The sequence below is a fragment of the Psittacula echo genome (genome assembly GCF_963264785.1).
Source record: "Psittacula echo genome assembly, chromosome: 4".
Classification (NCBI taxonomy): domain Eukaryota; kingdom Metazoa; phylum Chordata; class Aves; order Psittaciformes; family Psittacidae; genus Psittacula; species Psittacula echo.
Genome location: NC_137738.1, coordinates 66,246,297 through 66,265,342, shown reverse-complemented (window position 1 = coordinate 66,265,342; position 19,046 = coordinate 66,246,297). Strand labels below are relative to the sequence as shown.

General features: G+C 37.5%; 1 protein-coding gene across 1 annotated transcript in view; it reads right to left on the bottom strand.

The window, feature by feature from the left end:
• Window positions 1-19,046, bottom strand: part of MMS22L (MMS22 like, DNA repair protein) — a gene marked incomplete at its 3' end in the record, with an annotated part of 92,168 nt that overhangs the window by 25,365 nt on the left and 47,757 nt on the right. The window contains exon 14 of the mRNA XM_080614650.1: window positions 581-771. Within this exon, the coding sequence (XP_080470776.1) occupies window positions 581-771 (191 nt within the window). The remainder of the gene's footprint in view (window positions 1-580; window positions 772-19,046) is intronic.

The following is a 19,046-nucleotide window of genomic DNA, read 5'->3' as shown; positions in this document are numbered from 1 at the left end:
TTGCACGTGGAGTTCACATAGACATGAAATGTTGTACTCAAGATTAAAACCCTTCAGTGTAAAGCAAGATGAATAATCACAGTTAATTATAAAATATTTTTATGACCATGACCGTAAGGGTTCAGAAAAAATAATAATAATAAAAAAATCAACCTTTTGAAAATAGTCTTAAAATATGAAACATTATTTTAAAAAAATTAACCATAATGAATAGTTCAACACAAAATTGTAACAAACTTTATCAAAAAGTTGTAAATTCTAGATATAAAGAAGTTATTCTCATTTATATTGTATAATGTTTGCATGTTGATTATCGCCTATGACTAGTAGTGAAAAAGAACTCAGACTTGCATAGCTTTAAACCCCTTTGGAGTTCTAAATCTGCTTGCATTCTATTAAATAATTCACGGTTACAATATTCCTTCTTGTCAAAATATTTAGCATAGAATCTACTTTTTGCATTTCCACAAATTTAAGTTACTACGTGGAAGCAGAAATATCCCAAAATACAAAATCCTTGAAAGTTTGTGATCCAGAAATAGACCAAGTCCAGTAAGTCGTAGGGAGGGTCAGTGCTAACCTGCAGCTGTATCAGCAAGCTGTGGGGAAGGTGGCATCTGTGACATTCTCTGGCTCTTCAAGTAGGGAAAGAAATTTCTCCAGAGAGCACTGGCGACAGCAAGGTGGTGCTCTTTAGCCACTAATGGAAGCTGTGCGTCTGGGGCCGTGGTCCCTAGTTGATGTCCCTGGCTTACACGTTTGTGCACACTCCTACAGAGAAACAAAAACAATGTTTACGTTCAATAAGTGAAAATTTCACATCTTTTAAAAACATATTTACAACTACCTTAAAACGTAGGGCCTGAGAACTGAAGGATCATTTTGTGCAATTAAAACCTTTATGCAAAGACATTATGCATACCAGTTATTTGATGGATGAATGATGGCATATTAAGCACCATAAAGTTAATGTTAATTACTAATGTCAACCATTAATTATATGCTTTTTAATATGTCAGATCAAAATGAGAAATAGGCAGCGTTAAAATGCATATCTGCATTTTGCAACTGCTAGCATGACAAACAAGTCTGCTCACAATCCAAAGCCAGATGCTTCCTTAAAATTTTTGTCAGTAGGGCTTTTAGGATATGGTTGTGTCCAGCAAATAGTGGCAAATGATTTTGAACAATTGTACAGCTTTTTTTTCTGAAATCTATTTCTCATTTCTAAAACCTCACTAGGTATGAGTTTAGATAAAAGATTCACTTTATCGCAATCTGCTGCAAACAATTAGGTTTGACAGCAGTGCCCACACCTTTTTTAGTACAGTAAGGACAAAAGTTACCACTACACACAACTCCCATCTCTTGCTGAGACAATGTGGCATGAATTCAATAATGCACTCAATTTGCTTTGATTCTTCTAGTACCATTCCTGCTACTTAATCTAATTTGGAAGTTGTGACTTTCTAGAGGTTTAATAGAGATATGTCTGCAGGGAATCAATGTTCTCAGAGAAATGGGGGGAGAGCATTAATAAATTTGTCTGGTAGAGCAGGATAGGAGGCATTACTGCACCAGGCTGATCAACTAAATAACATGCTTATTAAAAACAATCTGTAGGAACGCACTATCATTCCTGTTCCTATTTATCTTCTGGTCAACTCAATTGAGATTGTGCATTAAAGCACAGGCAGCATTATTACATTTGCTTTATTAAATTCTATAAACAGCACTGTAAAGTCAGAGTCAAGATATTTATAAGATAATGGCAAACAGCAGAGGCATCGAGACTTGCCTTAACACTAACAGTTGTAGACTATAATATTTTCTTTCTTAATTGCTATTCTCAAAGTAGCAACTGTTTCACAAAACTCTTCCCACAGATCTTTATCCTGTACTCACCCTAATTTGAAATAAACCAAAACAAAACCAGAAAAAATTCCAGCCACCAGTTCCCTTCTGGGGATGTGGGAAAATTATGAAAGAATTACACAACTCACAGCACTCATTAGGACATTTGAAATGGAATAATTTTAAATAAAGAGTAGGCTGGCTGCAAGGCCTTCCTGAACTAGGGTTGATATTAGAAGCGCATCTCATTATATCAAATTAGTATCCAAAAATCCTGCCTAACACATAATTTAAAACATAAAACATACTGGCTGTCAAAGGTAACGATACCTTATGCCTGCCTCCAGGCATTCATTAGTTTCAATAGGACAGACAGAGAGAATTGAGTACCAGCTACTTTTCGAATGGCTACATTCAACCAACATAGAAAGGTATGTAATACCAGGAGGAATCAAGTATTTCTTTGTGAGACGGTGTGAATCCAAACACAAGAACAGAAGCCAGGAATTCTAAACCCAACATTTATTCCCTCTGTGGCTTCACATAAATCATACAGCCTTTGTGAGCCTCAGTTTCCCAGCCATGATATTTGGATAGTAAGGAAGCTTACCCTTTAAGGATGCTGTGAAAACAATCAATGCTTAGAAACTAAGGATTATATTTAGTATGTCAGTTGGTATTCCTATTTACAAGGCATATTCTCCAAGTCAACATGAACTGAAATAGAAGCAAGATTAGCATAAAAAGTCAAGCAATATTCTTTGAGAGTATCCTTTATTACAGAAAGCACAAAGGGAAGAGTGTAGAAAAAGTGAGCGAGCTCTAGAGGACAAGGAAAAAGTAAAAGCAGGGCTAAAGAAGCAAGTTAGAAATATGTTTTTGTCTATTACCAAAAAAAGTTTAATAGCAAAACCAAAGGGCTTTTCTGTTTTATTTTAAGAATGCGCAAAGAATAAAACTTCTGGGACCAGAATCTGCCCTACTTACATCCAGACTAGGCTGTAAGATTGCACAAAGACCTTTTTCTCTCCTCTAAATTGTCTCTCCAAAGACAAGTGTCTTGCATCTCCTTTAGCCATCTATGCAAAGTAGAAGGGTGTACAGACTTCCAAAGTAAGGTAATATATCTCTGTGTCAGTGGAAGGGCAACTCGTACAAATCAGTATTTATGTTTATTCATAGTAACCTACACAAATGCTTGCAATAAGGTAAATGCTTAGAATCGATGAGGCATCAATATATGCTGCAGCTGATGTAGTCAGCTACTTCTACCAACAAGCAAATTTTTTCATTCCATGAAAAAATGGATAAATAAAATTTTACATTTTATGCAGGCTTCCACTTTTTTTTTAACACTAGACAAGCATACCATCAAACATCACTTCATTTCTGAAACTATATATCTAGTTTTCCATTGTGTTAAGAGCTTTGGAACCACCAGTCACCTTGCTCTAATGGCAATAAGTTGGTGTGATTTTTAATTGCTTTAAATAACGAATTTCCTATTTCTGTAAAAAGAGGTGTGTATTTTCATTTTGCTATCAGAAGAAATAAACCGTGGGTTTATCAAAGAAGGGAATATTTGTGCTACCTGAATGAGGATTGTGCTGGATGTATAGGTATAGCAGTACCATGAGGGGTTATTTTCCACATCCTACACCTAAGGAATTGCAGCCATTTATATGTTTGCAGGTATTGAAATCATAAACCATGCTTTTACAATCATAAACCATGCTTTTGCAAGCCTGGATACTAAAATGGAGTGAAACTTTGGGTCAAGATGAAAAAGTAAAACACATAAAATGCAGAAACCTGCCTATAGAACGGAAATTCAAGTCACTACTAGTCTATAATCTGCACTGGCTGCATACTGGCATCCAGACTTTGTATAATGTAATTTAATTTGATCTACAAGGGTTCAGAACTCCCCAGCATGAGAAAAGACCTCTCTCCTCCTACCAGCATTGCTAGGAACACATAATTCAAGGGCTTCCAGGCTGTAAATACAGACAGTGGTTTATTCACAGAATGGTACTCCCAGCTCCTCTGCTCCCAGATCATGCCAGGTCAGCCATAGCACCCACAGAATTCAGCTACCCAGTTGCCCTGGTTTCAGCTGTTAACAGCTGGGTTTTTTTTTTCCTTCCTAGTAGCTGGTGCAGTGCTGTTTTGGCTTTAGTATGAGAACAACGCTGATAACACACCAGTGTTTTAGTTGTTGCTAAGTAGTGCTTACCCTGATCAAGGACTTTTCAGTTTCATGCTCTGTCAGTGAAGAGGGCACAAGAAGCCAGAAGGAAGCAGAGACAGGACACCTGACCCAAACTAGCCAAAGGGCTATTCCATACCACAGCATGTCATGCCCAGTATATAAACTGGGGGGAGTCACCCAGAAGGCCAGACTGCCGCCTGGGTAGGGCTAGGTATCGGTGGTGACCAGTTGTATTGTGCATGACTTGTGTTTTTCTGAGCTTTCATTTCTTCTTTTGTTGTTTCCTATTATTATTATTAGTATTCGCATTCTTTCTATTATCACTATATTTTACTTTATTTTAGTTATTAAATTGTTCTTATCTCAACCCGTGGGGTTTACATTCTTCCAATTCTCCTCCTTATCCAGCCCAGGAGGGGGAAAGGAGGAGCGTGGTGGGGTGGTGGTGAGTGAATGGCTGCGTGGTGCTGAGTTACAGGCTGAGTTTAAACCATGACACCAGTATAGCCAAGATTAAGATCAGGAAAGTCTTTTTAAAGGACCTGAATGATCTTTTGATGTTGAAGCAAATAAATAATTAAAAAATAATAACACCTGCAGGACCAACACCCCTGGATAAATCTTGGGAGACTGAGTAGAGATATATGAGTGTTTCTGAAATGATAAATGGCTTTCACGCTTAGAATTTCAACTACTAACATCAGTTCTTTCAAGGAAAACTCAGGCAAAGTGAAATGAAACCAAGCGTCATCACACTCAAAACCAGGTAATAGGGGCTTTGTGCTCTCTGCAGATGAATGGAAGCTGAATAATACTTGAATTTGAAGATTCTCCTTCCAAACATTCTCACTCTTTTTGCATTACTGTAAGATTATCAATGCTATTTATCATTTTGATATTTTGGCAGCAAATGCTTTGTGCCTTGGTCCTATTTTAATGTTGCCACAGAGGTGATTGCGCAAAGTTGAGGCTTCTTCAGCTGTGGGGCAGCTTTGAAGATTTCAGCATAAAGAACTGAAGAGATGTGGAGATTAACTGACACAAAGAACAATAAAATGACAGTTCTGATTTCAGCAAAGATGACAGAAGAGCTTTACATTTTCTCAACAAGCCCCAGACACAGAGGTGATGTCAGCTACTCGGAAATGTACACAACAATAAAGTTATCAGCTTAAGCTTTCCCCAAAATCAAACCCCACATTAATATAATGAAAAGCATATTTGTTTCTGCTGAAAAGATTAGCAAGCTACACAATAAACATGGCATTAAAATAAAATCCAGAACAGAAGTGCCAGTTAACATTATTTCATAAGGAAAGGTGTTTCTGCTTCCCTTTCCCACACACAAAAAACCCTGAAAAAACCCACTATTGCACAGCAAAAGATCGGGCTTTCCTGCAGAAATCTATCTAGTCATATTTTCTGTGGTTGTATAAATCTCACTGCAGTGATGCACTCAAAATTTGTGCCTGCTACAGGTGCAAAACTAAATCTCTGCTAGACAGCAGTCCACTCAGCTTCAGTGACCAAACAGTATCTACCAAGCAGCAATTCAGAATTTAGTTCAAAATTACTCACCCAATTTCATTTTCTTCAAATGCCATAAAATTCTGTACTTCTTTAATGCCGCTACTTAATTCTTTTCATTCCATCAGAACTGTTATTCTTACAGTGACCAGAACTGGAAGGCAGGATTTGGCAGAAGCCGCATAATTTCCAGTAACAAGTCCTATCCAAGCTGAAGATGGATGATCCCTGCATGCCCCCTATATGCCTTTGTAAATAATCCAGTATGGATATTCAACTAGTTAACTATTATGCCATTTAGTTATGATAGTTATAGAAATTTGCAACTATAGCACTTACTTCGTTAATCCATATGGATTCCAACTCCCATGATGACAAACTCACTGTTTAGCTTCTACTTAGTAATTTGTTCATAAGCATTTACTTATTTTTATGTCTGCACTTCTCTATGTAGTTTACATTAAATAAATATACATTTCTGAAATCATAACCTTTTATACTACCATAAAATATAATACAAGCGTGAAGGAGAAAACATTTTTAGAGTTAGATAATTTTATGCAGAAAATTTCAAAACGTTCAAGAAAGAAAAAAACAGTTTATGTGTGGGCTACAGTAGTAGCATGCACAAAGGTAATAACAAAATGTTGCATCTGGGTTCAAACCTGCTTGCAGTCATAGAATGGCTAGGGTTGGAAGTGACCTTAAAGACATGTACTTCCAGCCCTCCACCATGGACAGGGACACCTTCCACTAGACCAGGTTGCTCAAAGCCCAATTCAGCCTGGCCTTGAACACCTCCATGGATGGGAAAGCCACAGCTTCTCTAGGCAACCTGTGCCCATGTCTCCCCACTCTCATAGTGAAGAGATGTGGTATCAGGGAGCTGTGCCAAATTACAAGTAACAAACTGTACGATCCTACCTCTCTTATACATGCAGATTCATGAACATGAAATGGATCTGGATTCATGGAAGTGGTAGCTGCACAGTACTTCCACAATGCCCACCTCCTCCAAGAAGAAAGTGCCCCAACCTAATCATACTCAGAGACTGGTGGCAAGCCATGGATGTGGTGTCTCATGGTAAAGGCTTTTGGCTTCCTGATCAATGGTGAATGATGTGACAGCTTGACCTAATGTGTAAAAAGGTAAACCTTCTTTCTCTTGGCCACAGTTACGAATGCAGATATGCTGGGTTGCAGAGCTCTGCACTGAACTCTTGGTTATCATCATGTTTAGTAAGTGCACTGACAGCATGCTTACAAGAATTTTAAGTCCGAAAGCATTTAGCTGATGGCCTCAAAGAGCCTAAGCTGGATGCTTAATAACTAAGACGTGTGAAAACAGCCTTAGTGTCTCTTGGCACATAAGATTAGGTACCTAGGGAACTTTAGTGGTTAAAATGGAGTCACCTACACACTTTCAGACACTTTCACATTCAGGCTGATTCAGTGAAACATGCATGACGGAAAGCGACTAAATTCTATCCAAGTTTGATTCAAACATCCAAGCCCTCTTTCAAATCTGTTTCCAAGGTCTTTGGGATACAATTTCTTTTTTATATCCCTTTCTATATCACCCAGTATATTGAGACTGGTATGACTGCAGTAGGAACCAGACAGAAGCAGAAATCCCACCTCAAATCCAAATCTCTTGTTTCCGTATCACCAATACACACACACAAAGTATATATAAAGTTTCTGTATCACACACAAAGTATATATAAAGTTTCTTCACATCTGAGCAACAGCCTTTTTACTCTTTGATAATTAAAAAACCCGAAACCCCAACAAATAAAACTGAAAAGAGCACAGAATTTTCACACACCTTTATGGAATACAAAAACAGTTTTCAGAAATACAACCAACATGAGAAAGCTTAAGGCCAAAAATAAATTTTCCCATCCATTAAAAGAAACATTTGAAAAAAATCCCACAGTTTATAATGAAAGTGTCTGCACTGTGTAAGCCATAATGAGCATCATCACCACCACAGAGCTGTACTGCTGGCTCTACAAACAGGACTGGAAAAATCATGATGCAATATTATCAAACATTAGCATGCCCCCGTCAGATCAGTATTTATTAAATCATGGTTAAGTGTTCTTCCTTCAGTTTAATTTGCTTCAATAATCCACAATAAACTGCATGTTTAAATGTTTACTGCAAAAAGGATGTCCAAATAATATGCCTGGATATGTATGAGTATGATGAACACTGATTGTGTGACAAGGCAAGGAAGGCTAACAAGGGAAGAAGGATGCTTTTCAGAACTCTAACATCCAGGATTTTTATCAAATGATTTAATTTATCCAATTGTGCTGAAGTTTTTTATAGCACAGACTTGCACAACATCATACATGTCAGCCTGTCTTCACACACAGCCCCCTTATCATCCTTGTGGCCCTCCTCTGGACTTTCTCCAACAGCTCCATGTCCTTCTGATGTTGAGGACACCAGAACTGTACACAATACTCCAAGTGAGGTCTCATGAGAGCAGAGTAGAATGGAGCCTATGACACCCTTTCTTTCCCATATTATGCCCTAGTCACTAGGTAACAGGTATCTAATCATTTGGACTGCTGTCATTTAAAAGCAAACAACAAAAAAAACAAAAAACACAACAAGTACCTATCTTCAGCAGTGAGACTCTACTGTTCTAAGCACACAGATTTCTGTTCTTTCTGACACTGAATCAGACATTTCTGGACCCACACCACACACTGGATTCAATCCTTCACTATGCATTTTCTGCAGGCTGGCAGTAGACAAAGTCCCACATAGGAGGCAAGAGTGGGTTGTTGTATAAGACATGCATGCTGCAGATGACAAAAAAGTTCTATTCAGCTGGGCCTGTTACTGTAGGCCATCAGACCACTGTATCATGGAGGACTCCTACACCATTTGAAAGGAGTTTTCCAAATTCTGCTATCCTCCTAGCTCATCTGAACAGAGGTAGCAGGCAGGCAGATGTCCTAGTACTCAGCAGTAAAAGGTCAAAAGAGGCCTAAATCACCATAACATTCTAGGCCTGAGGTGATTCAGACCACAATTTAAAGAGCTTGCTTATATGTGTGTGTAGATATATATAGAGAGAGGTAAATAAAAATGCCAGTGCATCTAGCTTAGGCTGCAAGAGACACACACAGACATTAGGGCACCATTTCAATTATCCCGGCTTTTCTGTAAAACCTTAGCTAACCACCGCTAAAAGATACTCCACCTTTCTCCACCCAGAAATCTTAATCATACTGTTTTCTATTTTGTTGGTTTTTTTTTAATTTTCCCCACACATACATCAGCAAAACATTGCCTTTAAACATCCTAAAACGTATTTTGCATTATGTTCCCTTAATTGAAAAAATGCCTATTAACAAAATTAAAAAGGCTACAGATCCTTTCAATTTACCATATACCAATCGCTTCCTGAATAGAAACAGATGACATACTCTTTCCTATTGAAGATACAGTGGGTTTAAACAGAGCCATTCCAATTCTTTCATTGATGGTATAAATCTTCAAATCTCAGTGGAAGAGCCTAGTATATTCCTATTGTTAGCAGATCATTGACAGAACAGACTCAACAGTTAAGAAGCTTCTAATGTGACAATTCATACAAGCGGAGTAATTAAAGTATATTAGAAAACCAGATAATCTCCCCCAATCAGACCAATAAAGGGCAGCCCATGGGCATTCAAATCACACATTGCAATTTAGCTCAGGGTCACCTTCTCAAGGTAAATAATATCAACAGAAAATATCTTAAACTGAATAATCCTTACCCATTACTAAACCTATTCAGGAAATTACATGAAGCTCTTTGAAGACACAAATATTTTAAGAACAGTTAACCACTTTAAACAACTACTTTATTTCCTTCTACTGTTTTGAAGACTAAAGCCAAGTTTCATTTCTTAAACATTACTTGGGATATTCACTAAAAAGCACAGAAAAGATAGGGAAAATGTGACAGATCCTTTAAAATGTTATAACTCAAGTAAAAGCAGCAGCAATATTTTCTCACGTTACCTGAAAGTGCATTAGAACAGATGATGCAAGTTGCCAGTAACTAAATAATTATACTATCCATGGGTAGAGAATCCTGCTCTTACAAATTTTTACTAATCTCACATGCAACTATATTTTTACTATTTTCTGTTTGGGTTTTTTGTTTGTTTTATGTATCTTTTACAAGCAGGTCCATCAACTGCATAATTAAAAGCATTTGATTACATTTAAAACAAGAAGTAAATCAAAACCAGCACTCTTTATCAAGTTTTCCAAGTTTAAGTTTATATTATAAAAACCTTACAAAAGACCCAAGACACAACCATTGCAACTGACCCCACAATAAGTAAAAGTGGAAAATGTACGTTATTCAAATTTTAAGCCAATATTAACATATTTCTTTTTAAACAACAGATGCTATAATACATAGCTTGGCAGCTACTTCATTAGAGAAATATCCAAGAAATGCGGCTCTTTGAAACAAATACAAAGGAATTTGGTAGATCTATGCTCTTCACTAAATTCTTTTTTAGATTTAAGTGTAACACTACAAACATCATGCAGCACAGAAAAAAAAACAACCTGAAAGTCTCAGGATTTAAGACAGCTGTCTTTCCACAGCAATATGGAAACTTTAATATATTATGTTAAGATATATAATCAGCAAAGCTACCGCTCATTGCTTAATCTATTTTCTCAATCAAGGAATCACTAAAATTAGCAAAAGTAACCATGAGCTAATCCACTTCAAAGTTTTCAAAACAAGTGCTCAAAGAGCTGATAGTCTGTTAAGTTGCGTCTCTGAGTATGGCCATCCCTTGACACTTTAAATATATTATACTCCTTTACTTTTTTCAACAGGAAGGCAAAAGCTGCACAAAGGCCAAAGCAGTACTGGAGAGCAGTAAAAGTTCTGACAATGCCACCAACAGACTTGGCAGAGACAAAAGGCTATTTTAACTCATGGAGTTGCAGAAAGAAATGTGGAAATTCTCCAAAAAGGAAAGTGGACAAACAGCAACTGCTGAGAATTTTAACTGAGAAAATAAAAAAACCCAAACCTAAACTCAAAACCACACAAATGAAGTGACCCCCAAGTACAGGCAGCTCTCCTTCCTGCATTATACCTCTTCTTTCATCACATTCTTCCTGCAGCGACCTTTCCCCCATGCACTATATGGCGGAAGAGAGACCTGGAATGTGTTATCATCGGCCTCTCCTGTCCATCTGACTCCCCCAGATGACTGTGGATGCAGTGAGACTTGCAATGACCCAGGACACAGAGATGCCATAGTTCGGAGATGGAAGTGAAGACTGTCATATAAACACTTGGATTTTCCACTGTATGCTTGATGAAGGTCCTGAACATATGGAGAAACAAGCTAGCTATCTACCAGAAACACTTCTTATTAAATTACAAGAAACAACAAGTATTTAGAAAAGAACTAGCATAAAATAAAATCATGGACAAAGAAAATAAAATAAAGCTTGAAATTATTTTTTACTGGCTAGATTCCATTTACTTTAAAGAGAGGTAAAACAAGTGTCACCAAAACTGTGATTCTACAATGTGCAAATCTGAAGATGGGGCAATAAGTTCCAATTATTTTCAATGCATTTAACTCTAAATTTTAGAAGAAAGCCGCTCTTGAATAGATCTGCATTCATCAGTCCCTGACAGTGTTCAAGGCCAGGCTGGATGGGGCTTTGAGCAACCTGGTCTAGTGGAAGGTGTCCCCGCCCATGGCAGGGGGGGCTGGAAGTGGATGATCTTTAAGGTCCCTTCCAACCCAAACGATTCTATGATTATACTGTGATCACGCGATACAAAATGTCAACACATCTTGTATTGCTCCTCGAATCTACTGATTTGTAGGTAATACTGTTCCTTTACTTTTAGATGCAACATTAGGAAATGTTTTTCTTAATTCCTCTAAAATGTTATTGTGGATTTCTCTTAGAACACAAATATTTTCCTAAAGCATTCACTATTTTGTAAGCAAGCAGCATAACAGTTCCTTAGTTAACCATTAATTCATTCATCCATAAATTGTTTTACCCTCTTTTGAATGGTTTAGGCTTGATGAGTATTCCCTATATATGCCCAAGTGAAGAACTCTTCAAGGCAACAACTGCAGGACCACAAAAATCAAATAAAATTTAAAAATACAATATCTACACATCAAAGAGCTCATCTCCTGATATCAAAGATTCTAAACTTCAGTGGGATGGAAAGTGTTAATGCTGTGAATAAAAGGTTCACAACTGCAGTTGAGTCATGTGAAGATTATCAATATAGCAGCAATGTACAAAGGGGCTTCAGCAAGGTTACTGAGTTTAATATAATCCTCTCGATAGCTAAGCACGGTAATAGAGAACACTGCGTTCACTGTGACAGCATGTTGTGTGTGCTCAGTAATACTTATAAAATATACAGGGAGAACAAGAAATCCCCAGCATCTCTACTATGCTCAAAGACAAAGTAAAGACATTAACAGAACTGACACACAACCCTAAAACACAAAGGCACAAAAAAGCCAAACATTCAGAGCTGCAGAATATTATTTAGCACTTTCTCCTTAGCCCATCTCAAAGGGTTTAACTACATCATTGAACAGACAAGTTGTTATAACCATAATTTAAATGCAAGCAACACAGCTCTAGCCTGCATGGGCCAGGTCTGCTGGGAGGGGATATTACATCCGCTTCAGCCATCCTAGCAAATCTGTGCCAGAGAGCTCTTGTTTTTTTCTAAGCATATTTAACTAAGATAGGGTTGCAAGAGCAGCAAAGACAACACAACCTGCCTCAATTCAGTGCAACTAGTTCACATTTCAGCTTGCAGAATAGTCTTGGGGAAAATAAACAGCCGATTTGAGCCCAACTGCAATTTTCCTTCATTGCCTTCACCAGTATTCAGTCAGTTAGCTTCTCCCCTGTACTATGCATGCATATGCTACGATTGCAGTTTTCCTTGTGTCTTTAACACAAAGTATAAACTGGAACACACAAAATACACACAGTGACCCTCTGCTGTCACAAAATTTCAAGTCCCAAGGGAGCCAATCCAGGTAACTGGTCAGCAGCAGCAGGGCTCAGCCATTCACAGATCTCAGCCAGGTGCTTTGCTAGCTTCTGCACTGTTCAAAGCACTGAGAGTCATCTTGTTGCTTTGAACACAAAAGTCTGTGCTCATTTTTTTTCAAAGAAACACCACAGAAAAAGCAAACAGTTAAAAAGACCTTTAGTTTGCCTAAGCAAAGCTTCAGCATAGGTCAGATTCAGAATTTTTTAATCCTCTGAAAGAACAAATAGTCAAAAATAAAGGAAAAAAAAATGGACAGGTTGCACTGAAATCCATGCTATCTTAAGTTGTTTTATTCGCCTTTCTTAGTTCACATACATACAAAAATCCCACCTAAACCAAATCTAACATTTCCAAACCATTACCATTTCATAGAACTTAAAATAGCTTCATTTCAACTCTTGAAAAACTTATTTTGAATAGCAAACTTTATAACAGCCTGCCATTACAACTATTTTGGATCAAATTAAGACAAATTTCCCCAATAAATTTCCGTACCATATGCAAAACTTCAGAACAGTAAACATGCCTCAACCTCTATTGCACTGTGGGCACATCACCTCACATGATGAGCGCTTAAAAGAAAAACACAAAACACACTTCTCCACCACCAATGGCGGGGGGTTTGCAGGAATTACTGGAGGTTCTGTCATTAGCCCAGACCATGAGACACTTCACCCTTTGTTTTTGAGGGGTTTGTTCATTTGTTGTAAACAGAGGTCATCTTTTATGTAACAGATTTCTTAGAAAATTACTGAAAAATTGTAATTACATTTCTATAACTTTAAATTATAAGGACATCATTATTTTTTATTCTTTCTAAATGTAAGACTAAATTTGGCTTACAAAGTGTATTTGAAAGAACAGGAAGTCTAGATCACTTTAGATGATCTTTGTTCAGGTTTATAGCTTATTAGGAACAGAAATACTAATATCTGTCATATAGGGAATATACAGCATTAGTTGTTACGTATTTAGCTGGAAACAGCAAATCACTGCTGGTACACAAGGTCATTGTTATCAGTCTCTCATGACAGCTCTTCCTGCTTGCCATCAGAGCAGGAGAGTTACAACCAGAGACTTGAGTGTCATAGCAAATAAGCTGACTTAGCACTATTTACTCTCTGTTAAAGCCCACCTCTCTTTAAAATATTTGAAAGAAAGATCCACCCAACCCCTTCTTAGGATTTCTAAGTGAGCTCTTTGTTTGCAAAGTTCTAAAAAGATGGCACACATGCAACAATATCCTGTTATTATATGCACCAGTCCTGCCTTGAATACATACTGTTGAGTACAAAACCCATGTTCTCCATTCTTACTGAGAAATCAGAGAATCACAGGATGGTTGAGGTTGGAAGGGACATCTAGAGGTCATCTTGTTTGGATTGCTCAAGCAAAGACACCTACAGTTGGTTACCCTGGACCATGTCCATATGGCTTTTGAGTATCTCCAAAGATGGAGACTCAACAATCCCTCCGAGGAACCTGTGCCAGTGATTGGTCACCCCCACAGTGAAAGTGTTTCTTGCTGTTCAGAGGGACCTTCCTGCATTTCAGTTTGTGCCTATTGTCTCTGGCTCATGATCACTGGGGAGCACTGAAAAGACCCTGGCTCTGTCCTCTTTGCACCCTCCCTTCAGACAGTTTTATACATTGACAAGATCCCCCCGAGCTTTTTCTGCTCCAGGCTTAACAGTCCCACCTCTACTCAACCTTTCCTCAAAGAAGAGATTTCAGTCCCATAATCATACATGATTCATACTGGAATCTCTCCATTATGTCCATGTCTCTCTTGTACTGGGCAGCCCAGAATTAAACACAGTACTCCAGATGTGGCCTCACCAGTGATAAGCAGAAGAAAAGTTAACACCTCCCTCCACCTGCTGGCTCTGGCTACTGCAGCACAAGATACCATCACAGATTTGAAACAGCACATTCCTAGCTCAAATCTCTGATGAAGGCATATGAAAACCTTCTGCATCATTATGACTCATACATGAATATAATGTACAGTAAGAATTAGAATGCCTGTTTATCTGAGAAATTGAAATAAAGTAGAAATGCACTGAAAAAATGAGTGCCCAAAGTGATGCCAGTCTAGAATAATCCTAAGGAGGGAATTTCTACAAGCTTAGAAACTTGTTCCAACATTTGACTATCCTACGAAAATGACTACACAGTGTGACTAAAAGGCATATCAACCAGTTCTGACAGGTCAGTACTGAAACCTATTTTTAAGTATGGTAATTTCCAAAATCCTGCCTTTAGTTCTCCTGTGGGACTCTGAGACCAGGATAACACCAGCTGACAGAGAACTATAATGATGGCACAGGTTAATATCTTGTATAAGCTATTGTTTACACTTTTTAAAATGTAAGTTTTCCACACAGTAAAAATAACTAAAAAAAATTTTAAAGCTTAACAGATTTACCTTAAACAGATGATTTCTTACGATTGAGAGCCTAGTAGTTTAATGGACTCCCCATACTGGAGAACAGACACCCACATACCGTACTGAAGTGGATCACTGTATAAGCTCATGGTGTTTCAATTCAAACAGACAGAAGCCTACAGATTGCTTTGGAAAAACCTTACAATTTGAGATGTGATGGTAAATTTATGACCATTTAAAAAACATTTAAAACCTTCTTAGCCACACTACCAAAAAAAAAAAAAAAAAAAAAAATCAAAGCTTGAAACAAATTCACTGAGGTCAACTTCACCACATTTCTCAAATGATGATTTTTCTTTTTATCTAGCACAGAAATGCAGTTCCCCACACTGAACACGTTCTTACCCAAACTCAAGTACCAAGAAGACAGAGAGAAACTGGTAAAATAGGCATTCTGGCTGCAGAAATTCAAATATTGAGTTCGTATCATCTCAGTTGAAATTTCCTGATCTGACCAAGAGATGTGAAATGGACTCTGAGGATAACTACACAAGGGGGATACAAAGGAACAGTAGCAAAATATAAAGCCCAAATACTGAAACCAAACAAACTAGAAGTACTAAACCCCACAATTATCTCATCAGACATTCCAAATATAATTTCCAGTAACAGACCTTACCATTACACATGTAACACTTTGTCATTATCATGCCATTTTTATTTATCAGGTAGGAAGCCTGAGAAAATACTTCAAGTTTTTTGTCTTTCTCTTAATCTAAAACAAGATTGTATCAGAGAGAGGAACTGTAGTTCAAATAAAGTTTTCTTTTTTTAAATGAAATTGCTCCAGCTTCTCTAGCTGCCTTTGCAGAAAATAAAAAACTATACACATACGGATACTCTCTAGCAACCTGCTGGGAGTCATATACTGTAAGTGGTTTAGGAAAATCTTTCTCTCCAAGAGGGAAAACAGATTTTGGAAGGCAGGCAAACTTGTGCTCAAGATAATGAACTACATTGTTTCCAAATTCTGAAACAATGTATTTTATTTCCTTTCTGAAAAATCAATTTTGTTCTTTATGGAGTATCTGTTGTGTTAAAGGATGGTGTTTGTGTAATACATCTTTTTACTGAAGGAGATTACTTTGGGTACAAAATATCCCCCACTAAGATTGTTCTCAACATTGGTAATACAGACAGTAGAGCTAATTTTCAGTCATCCAGGAAGAATGGTAGGCTTGCTAAACTTTTATCATCATCCCTTCTGAAACACAGTAAAAATCACTGTTAGAACTGATAGTTTATTAGATCAAAGCTACCATCAACAATGTCAATTCTGCCTGGTCGTGTTAACAGGAAAATGTTTTACGAGTTCTACCACCGGGCATTCATTTAACTTCCAGCACCAGCTATGCTATAAAATCATGCAGATAATTTATTTGGTGACCTGCGTGTGTGGGAAGCATTATCCAGCAAAACTTCTCACAGTCTGACAAAATGCTTTGATTTGCACTGTTCAGATGATTGAACAAAGAGATTTAAGCAATCACAAACAATAGCTTTTATCTCCAAATGTGCTAAAAGTGTAATGTTACATGAGAGAGACCTATTGCTTTAAGACCAGATTTGGTAAAATGCAAGTGATTGGATAAATACTGTTTTAAACTTGCACACATTTTGTCCATTAGGCTGAAGTATTAGTAAAGTTCACATTTACTTTAAAAATAATTTTTAGCAATTTCCCCACATAACGCTCATAAAGCCTCCATGGCATCCACGGTAACCTCTTTGCTTACATATAGCTTAAAACATTCATTCCACTTAGGTGAAGTAAACAATAAACAGCCATTCGTAATTCCTCAACTTGTGTTGTCTCTTCTTTTACATAGTATTCAACAGCCTTCAAAACGGTTCCCAGGTTAAGGCTGCCACATGCAGTTGATGACAGATCGGCCCGCCACCAAATTCTCTCTTCCCTGCATCAAGGCAGAACTGATTTAATTACTCCCAATAATATGCACAGTATACAAGTGCAGGAATCTGATAAATTCTTACATAATGCCAACAATGCAGATTCACTATCTTATTGTGTTTCTTCTCAGTGTAAATATACTCGTACTAGTCTGCAAGGCTTCCTAGAGTTTAATCTATTCTTTCTCTATACTATAAAAAATATTTGATTTATAATAGTCTGACACATGCTGCAATGTCTTCCAAAAAAGACTCACCTCAGATAGGAAATATGCTCAATAAATATTATATCTAATATTCCATTATATTTCATATCAAGACACAAAGGGATGCTGTTTAAAAATTTGCCACACAAAAATTTTTAAAACATTCTGCTTCTGTGGGCCAGTTTGGTACTTCTTTTAATTCCTTTAAGATGCACTCACTGAGAGTTGTGGCTTTTTTAAGGAAAAGCTGATAAAGGCATTTCCTGATGTTTTTACACAAAAGCCACTACAGCGAAAAACCAGCATGAGCCTTGAGACACCTGCTAGCTCCTGTCTCTCTGGGACACCTAGCACTCTGCCTGTGTTTAGTATGTCATGTCTTTGCTACACAGCATCACCCACCACAGACAGATGACACTTTGTTAATAATGTCAGAAATAACTGCTTAAAGTTCTCTGTGCAGCTGCTGGAAGAACTCTGAGATCTCACAAGACACGCAGAGTTTAATGTTTAAGCTGGTTTTCCCGTTTTGCTCTTCAAAACCTTAAACTAGAAATCTCCTGAGTGAGAAGTCAGAGAAAGGCCACCATCCTTTCTAGGGTTAAAAGATGCTTTTGTAAGATTTTTAGGTCAGATTAACCTTTTGCTCACACTAGGGCTGGCTACTGGTTTTATTTTTTACTGTCTTTAACACAGGTGAAAAAAAAAAAAATCAATATGAAGCGAGACAAAGGGCTCTGGAGGCTCTGGCTACACCAGCTTTTGGTTTGGCTCATACACAATCCTACAACATGCTGAGGCTGGGAAGGATTAGCCTGCTTGTGTTGAGTAAACCGATGATACTCAATAAACAGTTTCTGTTGTAAACCCCTTAGGACGTGCAAAGCCACACTAGTTGGCATTAGACCAGATAAGCTGCCGAACCAGCTGTAATCTCATTTAGACCTGAGCTGATCCTCCTGTCCTTTCATTCCACAGGATCAAAGCAAACCACTGAGGAGGCAGCTGTATTATAGCAGCAGTGCTTGCTGGATGCAGCAAACATTTCATAAATTCCTCTCCTTGAAGCAAGCCTGCACTTAATCTACCCAGAGCCAGTTCAATCAATGGATTTCTGAATTCGTTAGTCTTATTATTACAGGATAACTGTTTTCTCCACATAGTGTGGTAGTTGTTGCAAGCCAAGTTTGCAGAACAGCTCTTATTGCTGATCGTTTCTTTCTGGTAATGTGCCTTTGCCTTTTTTGCTGTGCCACATGAAAATTATTTAGATCACTTCAATGTAGTATTTTTTTAAAAATTGGAAATAAAACCAATTCACAAATATTCAAGTAGGAAGCCCTGAAATACAGTAAATCCTTTCAAGCATAATTACTGGCTACCTGTTCCCATGCTTCCATGCATCAGTAATAATGACCAATGCTTTCTGAGCTCAATGACAGCAACTGATGCTAGCAAAAGCAGAGATTATATCACTGTTGTTGCATAAATACAGACTAAAATTACAGATGTGAAAGGAGTCATGGTAAGAAAAAGATTTCTATTTGCCTTTTACTCCTTGTGTTCTCCAGAATTAAAAAGAAGAAATATTTTCATTGTTAAAGAAATGAATAGCACAACTAAATAAAACCAGAACACCACAAAAGCAACAGGTCTTTTTAAACTAAGCAAAAATGAAATCCAAGACACTATCAAATAAGACTTCAGGGTGCAACATTCAATTTCTGTACACCACTTGGAGTTTCCATTGTGCAATTATAGCTAAAAAACCCCCAAACTGTTACAGTGTAA